This window comes from Malania oleifera, chromosome 5 (assembly GCF_029873635.1).
Source record: "Malania oleifera isolate guangnan ecotype guangnan chromosome 5, ASM2987363v1, whole genome shotgun sequence".
Lineage (NCBI taxonomy): Eukaryota > Viridiplantae > Streptophyta > Magnoliopsida > Santalales > Ximeniaceae > Malania > Malania oleifera.
In genome coordinates this window covers 105,802,107-105,813,771 of record NC_080421.1, presented here as the reverse complement: position 1 = coordinate 105,813,771, position 11,665 = coordinate 105,802,107, and the positions used below count along the sequence as shown (strand labels likewise).

General features: G+C 30.2%; 1 protein-coding gene across 1 annotated transcript; it reads left to right on the top strand.

The window, feature by feature from the left end:
• The first annotated feature begins 7,589 nt into the window (after positions 1-7,589).
• Positions 7,590-8,704, top strand: LOC131155294 (uncharacterized). Its single transcript, XM_058108329.1, has one exon. The coding sequence runs from the start codon at positions 7,763-7,765 to the stop codon at positions 8,243-8,245; it is 483 nt and encodes a 160-aa protein (XP_057964312.1). The 5' UTR covers positions 7,590-7,762; the 3' UTR covers positions 8,246-8,704.
• Positions 8,705-11,665: the final 2,961 nt, after the last annotated feature.

The window sequence follows — 11,665 nt, the reverse complement described above, 5'->3', positions numbered from 1 at the left end:
ATGTAGTATGCTATTATCAGTATTAAATATAGTAGTATTACATGTATTTGAGACGGGGTATACTCTTCACTCGATGGCTTGCTGAGAAAAGTGAGTGCCCTGATAGGTATTAGATGTAGTTGTATGCTGTATAACGTATTAGGGCAAAAGAAAGCTACTTGTATGGGTGGGTAATCTTCTCTATTCTTGGGAACTTCTACCAGTAAATTTTTGTGTGAATGCGTGAGTACGAGATATACGAACCACTTGAGGGCTTACTGAGTAAGGTAAGTACCTTGATATGCTTCAGTTGTGACCATAGGTTGCTTAAGATATCAAAGTAAAGAGGGTGCTACTTGTGTAGGTGGGTAATCACCCCTATCCTTAGGAATTCTCGTTGGTAAAATATTTTGCATGTGTTTGAGTAGAAACAGAGAATGATTTCATAATTGTGGTTTATTTGAAAATAATGAATTTACATATATGTTGTACTCAAATCTCATGATTGTCACACGCTGATTTAATGTATTTCATTCTTACTAAGATGTGTCTCACCTGATAGTTGAATTTCATCTTTTCAGGACCTTTGCAGGATCGAACTTAGAGAGCTCGAGCTATTGTAGCATTTTTTAGAGAGAGAGAGAGAGAGAGAGAGAGAGAGAGGGTATGGACTGTTGGATATATATAAATATTCTCTTTTGGGTTTGTTTATGCTTGAGAGATGTTTACGGATATTTGTGAATAATGGGTGTTGGGTTATGTTTTTAGATGTATATAGATGTAGAAACTCTGGTATATTTTATTGAGGAATTATTATTATTTCTATTGCGTAACTGATATAGAGTCAAGTTCATGTAAATGGAACACATGGTATTTCAAATAACACTTCGGACCTTGGTTTCGGATTTGGGGCGTTACACACGTGATTTTTCGTGTTATTATTTTATTACTTTCATTATAATATGTGTGTTTGCTGTTCTGTATATTTCACCATTGGGTGCTACATTGTAAAATCTATTTATTCCGTTGTGCAATTTGTTTTTCACCACATATAATGAATTGATATACGAAGAATTTATTTTATACAACATTAGTCTTTATATTTTTAATTTTTAATCTTATTTGAGTATATTTTTTATTTTTACTACCTTTGGTATAGGAAGAAAACAAGTGGAAATTTTCTTTTTCTTATAAATTACGAACTCTCTCTTATCATATTTGGAGTGTTCATGTCTTGTAATATAGTTATGGAGAAAGAGTGAATAGGTGCCTAAAAATTTCTATTTATTTGGGTTTGAGGTTACTTATAGAAGTCTCTAAAATTTAAAATATATCAAAATTATGGGGAAAATTTTCAAACAAAAATAACGAGTACCTCATAAGTAATGTTTAATATTCGTAAAATTCGTACTCTTTCTTTTTTTTAAAAAATATTTTACTCTTAAGAGTAAAATAAATTTTTTTAAATAAAAAATTTGATGACTTTAAGAGAAACAAGAAAAAGAGTTATCTACAAAATAAATCATACTACAAAATTAATTTATGACACGAAGTAAATATAAAATGACTAGTTCCAAATATCATGCAATAATGCTATTCCTCTTTTTTATAAACTTTTTTTTCTAGATGCTAAGAACTCTGATTTGGATGAGTCCTTCCAAATCTCTTTTGTTTTTTTACTAAGATAATACAAGTATTTAGATGAGTAACTTAAATTTGTTCTTTAAAAACACATAATACCTCATTGTTTCCAATTCTATATTCTAGAAGGTACCTTTAAGTAAGGGTATTTATTAACAAAAACAATCGATCAAATTCAGTCGGTTCGGTTCAATTAATTTTTAATTTGGTTTGATTTGGTTTTATATTTCGATAAAATCGGTTATTCGATTTTCAGTTCGGTTATGAAGAAATTACATTTTGGTTAACCGATTTAACCGAATTATATAATTAATTAATAATAAAATATAAATTTGATAATTTATAATTAGGGTTCCATAATTATTATATAATTAAAGATTAAATTTAATTATATAATAATTATCAAATCAAAATATTGTAAAATATTAGATACAAACAAATATTCAAATAATACAATTAAAAAAATTTCAAGCTAGGGCAGACTATCGGATATCAATCAAACTTCAGCTGTACAAGTTCTCGGCAATTCAGAAATCGACATAACCGTCAACGGTAAGGATCAAATACAACTTTTTTCGTAAAGTAAGGATAAAATATATTTGTACTCAAATTATTATCTATTCTAAGTGAGAATTAATAAAAGTATTTTTAGGTTCACTTATCTCGCCGAATTTCTTTATTTGTGGCATGGAAGATTGGCCCTAAGTGAATATGGACGTGTAGCAAAATTTTGGATAATAGGCAAAGGTCTTAGGTTTAATTCCGTGTGAAAGTTAATTCTCGATTTATCAACTAACCCTTCTCATTTTATTTTTGTTTTTATATTTACAAAATCTTTATTTCGAAGGAAAGTTTACTATTTAATATATATATGTATACGCGCACACACACATATTTTATTACATAAAATTTGACATAAAATAATTTAAAATTCCTTATTATCTAGAAGTGTTGATATTATATATATATATATATATATATATATATATATATATATATAGAAGAACAAGCTTTATTGCAAAAAGTATTGGCCAATACTATATTCTAGAAAGTATCTTTAGATTTGAGATCTCCTTTATTGTACAATAATAGGTTAGGGCTACCAAGCTAGCTATTTATGTTATCGCACTTCTAGATTTTAATAAAACAAAATTTAGATAAATTTTAAACGTGCTCTATTGTCTCATAATTCAACTTTCCAAATTTAGTTATTTATATGCGCTTGGAAATATGGTTTCAGCTTTTAAATTTAATCAAAACAAAACGAAAATCGTAACTATTTATTTTCTTCCAAATTTATGTAAATTCAAATTCAAAACTCAAAATTATATTTTAAATACGAGTTTGATAAATTTTTAAGAATAAGATTTGGAACTTAATTGTTTCGTTTGGGGGAAATTGTAAATTCTACCTTTTAATAAAGTTTGATAAATTTTTAGAAAATACTCTTAGTGTAAACTCGGAATAAAAAACACGTGATTCAAAACTAACTCATTATTTCACCTAATTATCACTATCAAACATATTTTTCTTGAAAGATAAAATAGAATGCATGAAATAAATCACCTAAAGTCATTTCAATTGCGGTACTTTTTGAATTTGGAATTGTTATATAACTATCAAATAAAGAAACTTGAAATGATTAGGGTCTTTTTGGAAGTTACAGAAAAACATAACAAAGAAGAAAAAGAAGAATGAAGAAATCTAATTTTCTTTGTTTATTTATTTGGAATTTTTTTAAAAAAAATTGTGGTGTTTTTGTGATTTATAAATAAATAAAAAATTAATGTTCATCCAACTTTTTACTAAAAGCACGTGATGTAAAAATAACTCATCATCTCACATAAACATTATTGTGTGACATATTTTACTAAAAAATGAAAAGGGTAAAAAAAATTTTACCATAGTCTTCAAAGAATCGTTATATCTCGTGTAAAAAAAAAAATGATTTGTCAAAATGATTAGATATCTTTTAAGGTCCTTCAAAATTTACTTTTTAAAAACTAAAAAAAGAAAAAAGAAGATGAAACAATCGAATTTTATTTTTTATTAATATTTTTGGAAAAAAAAGAATGTAAAAGTTTAATTGTAAGATTTGTTATTTGATCCTCCCATTGAAAACAATAAAATTTTAAAAATTTTAAAATACTCTTAATCCAACTTTTCAATAAAAACATAATCTAAAAATAACTCATCGTACACTGACATCATTACATCACATATTTTTATTGAAAATTAAATATAAAAAAAAAGGCATGAAAAGCATCACTTAATAGTCATTCTATTTGCAGTAGTTTTTAATTTAATTTACTATAGTGATATGTTGAATAAATTAGTAAAAATTAATCAAATACCATTTGGGGTCATTTTTGCATGTTTTTTTTTAATTTATTAAAAAAACATAATAAAAATAATATGGTATTCAAAAAAATTTGCCTTAACGAGAACTTTAAAATTATAGTAAATTAGTGAAGAAAATTTTTATTTTACATCTCGCTGGTCTTTCTTTTCTTTAAATCTTCTACCATATTTGAATAAATTTAATTTTTTATACTTGTCAAAAAATTGCAAAAACATTTTTTTTTCTCCTTTTTGTCGTTTTTTAATGAAGTTATGCTTACCCCTAACGATTGTGTTAGCCTCAATGGCTACATGATCTCAATTGTCATGTTTTGATGATAACAATTCATTAGTGGTTCTAGATATATTTATCTTTACATGTTAAGTTATAGTAAGTATAAACACAAATACAGAGATTAAGTAAAATAGTAATAATTTTTTTTTTTTTTTAAAGATGTGCAACACCTCTTATTTTTATTAGAAAACCCCTCACTTATGGCTGAGAAAAACCAAGGTTCTGGCAAAGGAAACTACAAACAAATAAACACGAAACAGAACAAGAACGAAACGAAAATAGTAATAGGTTGGACATCCTAAAAAATGGAGAGTTTTTTAGCCTTGGGACCTGCATAATCATGATTTATATGTTTTGACGATATTAACATATATGTTATTCGTAGTGCATTCCATCTTTGCAGATCATGTTTAGTATAGGTTCATGTGACGAACACATGAAGTACTGGATCGAAGGCAAAGGTCGGACTGAGTTGACGTCGAGAAGGAAAGATCAAAAGGACACTTACTCAGAAGGACTCAAGCACGCCAAAAGAAGTTTAATGTTATATTATATGTAATGTGGTGTGTGTTTAAGGTAGTTTATTTTGTAACTTTTTTGTTTTTGTTTCATGCATGATTTTTGATCGAGTAAGAGTTGAGCAAATGTACATGCATATTAGCATACATGAGTTTATAGGATTTCACAAAGTCACAAAACTCAACATACATAGTTTTCAAAGTTAAATTAAAGAGTTTGTCAAAAGAATCCTAAACTCAAATTTTGTTTTCAGAGAAACAAGTTTTCAACATCTAAGTTTTATGAACATTTACTTACTTGGTCCCGATTTTGTTAAAAACATGTTTTATGTCCTAAAACCTCAAGAAAGTCAAATATACTTTTATAAAGGACATACTTAACATATAAGATATCCAAATGAGCTTTAAAATATGTTTTCATAAATAAGATATCTTATATTCAAAATAAATTTCATAAGGACAAGTTTTAAATTATATTAGTGTTATAATCTTTTACAAATTTGATCTTGATTGGATTTAAAACCTTAGTTATGTACCTATCAAATTTCTTGAACACTTTTCGATATTTGGGGCATAACTTTTGTCTAGAAAAGTCCAAAAAAGACGATCTTAGTGTCCTTGGAAAGTTAAGAAAAAAATCTCACAACTTTCATATTGATGACTTTTTTTTATTCAGGGCACTTGTCAATGATTGGATGCAACTCGTCGATGAGCCCAGGTAGAATGTTTATGATTGCTGGCAGAGTGCCACTAGTCAACGAGTGGGGTCACTAGTCGACAAGATGCATCATGAACAGCACAATAATGACTAGAAGATGACTAGTTTCTTTTGAAAATTGCTCCCAATTAACGGTCCAATAACGACTAGTAAGAGTTTTTGGCTATAAATACAAGTTCCTATACTTGTTTAGCATAGTTTTGGTAATTTATACAAGTTCATAGTGAAAAATATCGTTTTATACAAAACCTAAGCACTTTGCATTTTTATTATTTATTCACAAGTGTTAAATCTCTCTAGCTCATTCGTCTTGTTTGAATAATTTCTTGAGAGAGTAGTGTTAGCTCATTTGAGGAGCATCATTTTGTAATCCATTTTCATGTTGTAAGGTTATTTGTGAACCGTTTGGTGAAGGTTCTTTGTGAATCGAACTTACAAGGCATCTTGGTGATCCTTGTGGCTATTGGTGAGTATGGTAGGAATTTTTTTCCAAGTGTAGGGTTTAGTACCCGAGTTGTAAGGCTTGCTCTGCCGATGAAGGAGTTTTATAGTGGATTGTGGAATCATTGGCTTGGTGCTAAGGCGTGGACGCATGCTTGGTGCTGAACCACGTTAACTACCAGTGTTAAGCTTTTCTTTCCCTACTCTTTATTTTATTTGTCTTGTGCATGATTTATATTTCGTATATTGTAATTTAATTGCTTGAATCTTATCAAGAGCTTTATTTTGTAGAGAAAGCCCAAATACACGAAAAGAGTTCATTCACCCCCCTCTCGACTTTATACTCTCGAGTGGGACGATTAACGGAGTGATATAAGACTTAAAATCTCACCATCAATGGTTAATTGTCAACAAAATATAGTCAAGCTATTAAAAAAATTCAAAAAATTAAATCTTTCGGGAGGACTAAAAAATTATTAATAAAAAATTAATCATATATTATTTTATTATGCATTATAACCCATTAAATATTAGTAAAACATAATTAAATTTTAGAATGAATAAAAAGAACCATCTATAAATTTAAAATAATATTAAATAAGCTAAAATTTTTAATCTGGTTATTAATACTATTTTAAAGATAAATTAATGTGATAATCATATGTTGCAAATATATATTAATAACAAGATTATTTTTAATCAATAAATAAAATTATATTATTTTAGCTAATAAAAAATTTAAATTATAAAATTAATATAATTATAATTCAAAAATGAATTATAAAATATTAATATTTATGTTTAAAATATATTTAAAAATACATCTTAGTTATTATAATTCAATTATGCATAGAGCAAGAACTATTTATTAATTTAAATTAATATTAAATAAATTTAAATTTAAATTTAAATGCAACGTTATTTTTATTATAATTTAATATGAAAGTAATATGTTATTAATATACATTAATAGCAAGTTATTGTTAACTAAAAATAACAATATTATATTATTTTTAAATAATAAATATTTATATTTTAATTATAAATAATTAAAATAATTACTAATAAAATCATTAATTCAAAAAGAATAATATTTTTAATTTAAAATATGTTTAAAAATAATCATATATTACACTATGATTGAATTATCTGCATACCACTTATTTTAAATATAATCAAATACCACTTATAATTTTTAGTATATTATTAGTTCAACACTTATTAGTACTACTTATTAAATTTAATACTTTTAAAAAAATATATATTTGTATAAGTGGTTCGAATATTTCTTATTCTTAAAAAATAGAAGTTGATGAGTGGCATTTTAAAAGGTCAAATTCACAATCATTATATCTTCCTTGCGCAATTAACTAATAAATATTTTATTTTTAAATGATAAGCTCACTTGAGTGAAGTTGGACACACCACACTCCACCGTGGCAATTCACCAGAATCCCTATAATACCCTCACCCGAACACCTTATTACAACTCAGGACACTAATCTCCACCGCACCGCCTTGAGTACCCGCTTACCAGATCCGAACCTTTGATACCGTTGACCCGGTAAATTAATCCGACGGCCCGACCTTCGTGATCCAAATCGGACAGTGCTGTACAGTATTAAATGTGCACAGCAACGCAGGGAATAAAATACAAGTTCCCACCACCACCTCATTTAGTGCACCACCTTCTCGTCCTTGGCGATCCAAGTTTATCAATTACCAGTCCCCCCAACTTCCACCCAACAATCCAACAAGCTTGTTCACGATTTCTCCACTTCCGGAAAGATTTCAAAACCAAATCAAATTGAAGGGAAGATAAGTTCATCGATGGAGGGCGCATCCGCGACCGTGCTCCGGCGACTTAGGGGGTACTGGCGCCGTAAGGGCTACGAGCGCCTCGACGGGTCCGGGCGGCGCGGCCAGAAGGGCCGCCGCATGGACCTGGCGAGGCTGGGGGCTCCACGGCCGCGGAGGCGGTCGTGGCGGATCCGGGTTGTCCCGAAGCTTAGGTTTCTCCGCCGGTGCTCGCCGGGGAAGTTCTTGCGGCGGCTGCGGGACGCGTACGTGAAGATGATGCTGTCGTTCGCCAACTCGCGGATTCTGGCCGGAACCGGCTACGGTGGGGCAGTCGGGTACGGCGGTGCGTACGGCTTCGGGTCAGCTCCGAGGAAGGAGTATGACGATAAAATGATCGTCGAGATCTACAAGGTTATGCTGGCACAGACTCAGTCGCAGGCGTTGCGTCGCGACGCCGCCTGCGGCGGCAGCAACGCCGCTGCTGCCGGGAAAGATTTGGTTTGCCTACAGTAGAAGAAATTAACAAGCTAGCAGGGGAAGAAAATAAAACTGTAAGAATTAATTATTTCTTCTTTTTCTTTTTGGCTTTTCAAAATGCATTTCAACTTGGTGTTGTAACATTTTCAATAAGATTTATGTAAGAATGGGCGCTTAATCGAAGAAGAAGAGAAAAAAAAACTTCAGCCATGATGCGTTTGAAGGATTTAGGGAACATTAAATCAAATCATGAACCGGACCGGTGTAGGCGGCGTGCCACCACACGCAAGGACACCGATGAAAAGAGTCCACACTTAAGGGGCTTAAGTCACGGTTAAGCTGCGGCCGCCGCCGGCCATCGACCACCGGTCCACTGTATTGGTCAAATGTCTTCGCCGCTCCACGAGCTTGCGCGTTAGTTTACAAAAAAGATTATACATTTGTAATAATTTTTTGAACTGGGAAAATATTTTATTAAAAAATTATTTTGATTTATGCCTTTGTTGAATTGTTACCTATCTTTGATCTTCACAATAAAACAAACAAGGTATCCAATAAGTTTGCTTTACAAAAAGCATAGATCAGCCCCACCACTATGCATGTAATCATCCCCTCCTCATTCTCTTTTTACTTTTTTTTAGCGTAAATTTGCAGGATGTGTTTGGGAGAATGGACTTCTAATTTTGTATTTAAATTTATGTAAATATTAATATAACTTTGTATTATATTTTATTTAAATTTAATATTCAAATTACAAATTCCAATCATGGATTTAGATATTAATTTTGAATTTATATACATTTGAGTAAAATGTAGTTCAAAATTATATAAAATTTCGTAGAAGTCTTCACAAATTTATATGGGCTTGTGAAACTATATTCCCAAATGCATTATTAGGACATTCAAAAACAATGTTAGTCATATCAATCATGGTGGCTATTGTATCAGTGCCATATTTTGGTAGCCCCATATGAAACCCCAAAATAGCCTTATATAATAAATTGTATTACACCATGACTTTAACATTCTACATGATACCCTGATACGATAATATATATATATATATATATATATATATATATATATATATATATATATATATATATAGCCCCAATTGAAATCCCAAAATACCCTTATATTATAAGTTGCATTACACCATGACTTTAACAATCTTTCTCCACGACCCTAATATGATATACAATTATATTGCACCATGACTCTAACATACTGTATCGTACCCTTGTATGATATATAGTTGTATTACACCATGACTCTAATTTGTAACAACCTTTAAGTTTATACCCTTTGAATATGAGTCACAACTCAACAAGCCCAACTAGCCAGCCTTGGTTGTTTTCTACTTTCTTGTGGGAGGTGGTTACTAGTCGTCTTCCTCTTTAGCCTTTTCAAAGTTCAATAAATAAATTTATATATATACACACACACATACACTAGTGTAAGGCACATGTGTTTTGTCTAGGGTCACATTTTAAATTACACCTTTCTCCAAGTGCATGCTTTAAGTACTCCGACGTTTTCAAGTGTTATCAATTTATTTTATACATATATAAAGTTTGAATGAGTTCAAAATTTTATAGATCTACGATCATCTTACTGCCATTAGATCTACTCCATTCTTTATCCATCAAAAGAAATTAAAAAGTAAATAAAAGATAAAATTATGCTAAAAGAAAATGGCTCAAAAGGTCCACACAGGACCAAACATGGAATTAAGTAAAAATATAAAATGTCAAGAGCACCATGAAAAAATGTACAAATTTTATTATTACAAGTTCTTAAATTCTAACTTTCTAGATAAAGCCAAAAGATGGCAGATTTCATAGGAAAAAAAAATGAAACAAAACATAGATAAAGAAACCAACTAGGCACTTTAATGTATGTCGTAGTCCAAAATCTTCAATGTGGTTCTCCAACTTTCTTCTAGACAAGAAAAAACAGTAAAAACCAACAAATTAAAGTTATTTACTTAATTTTCTCTACAAAAATGTCATAATTTCCAAAGAAATCATTATACAATATGCGACAACAATATTATCTTACCTAATATACCATAATGCAAATTAGCATAATAAATAACAACATTAAATATGACAACACCTGTCCCATAGTCATAACTATTGTGTTGGGCACCCAATTTGTGTCAAACACTAATACTACAACTATTGTTATTGAATATATATAAGAAACTAAAGTACTACGGAAACTAATAATAAAACAATAAAAAGAACAAGATAAGAATTTAACGAAGTTTGGTATAGAATAACCTACATCCTTGAGCGCCAACAATCAATTCGCTATTTCTTGACAAAGTACAACTTTGAGATGTGTTTTACAAATGAAGAGTTGAACTCTTTATATAGCTTCAACTTCAAGTCCAAAAAACACTTCTCTCCAATGTAGGATAAATAATACAAAAAATTTAAAACAACTTTTTATACTAATGTGGAATTATTCTACCAATGTAGGACAAAAAACAATAAATCTCCACCTTGACGATAAATTCAACAAATTTTTTCAGTCACCAACATTTTCTAGAGTTCCACATCATCGGTGCCTTCAAAAAATATTCAGACTTGCAGGATATTGATCAAATCCAAACAATGTTTGAATTTGATTGTTATCACAATCTTGACCAACATATCTACAGGATTTTCAGTTGTAGTAATCTTCTAAAGAAGTATCTTGCCTCCATCAATAATAACCCGCATAAAATGAAATTGAACGTTGATGTGCTTCGTTCGTGCATGATAAACTTGGTTCTTTACCAAATGAATAGAACTCTGACTATCATAGAACACAACAATGTGCTTTTGAATAACTTCCAAATTTTCAAGTAAACTCTGTAACCAAATAGCTTCCTTACCAGCCTCTGAAGTTGCCATGTACTCTGTTTCTGTTGTAGACAAGGCAATGGTAGATTGTAAGGTAGACCTCCAACTCACTGGACCATTAACAAATGTAAAAACATATCCAGTAGTTGATCGACGTTTATCCAAATCACCTGCAAAATTAGAATCCACATATCCAACAACACGTTGGTCAATAATATTATTTTTCTTAAATACTATACCAACATCAATCATATTCATAATATATCTCAAAATTCATTTCATAGCTTGCCAATGTGCTTTACCCGGATCATGCATATACCTATTCACCATACTAATAGCTTGTGAAATATCAGGTCTAGTACAAACCATTGCATACATCAGACTACCAACAACACTTGCATAATGAACTTGTGACATACACTTATGTTCCTCATCTGATTTAGGAGATAAAGTCGCACTAAGTTTGATATGAGGAGCAAGAGGAGTGTTTATTGGTTTGACTGCTTAGACATGCCAAAACTTTGTACTACTTTTTTCAAATATTGTTTCTGAGACAAACTAACTCTTCCTCTCATTCTGTCTCTGCGAATCTCCATGCCAAGTA

Excerpts from the sequence above, each read along its gene's own strand:
- LOC131155294 (XM_058108329.1), top strand. The coding sequence starts at position 7,763 with ATGGAGGGCGCATCCGCGACCGTGCTCCGGCGACTTAGGGGGTACTGG.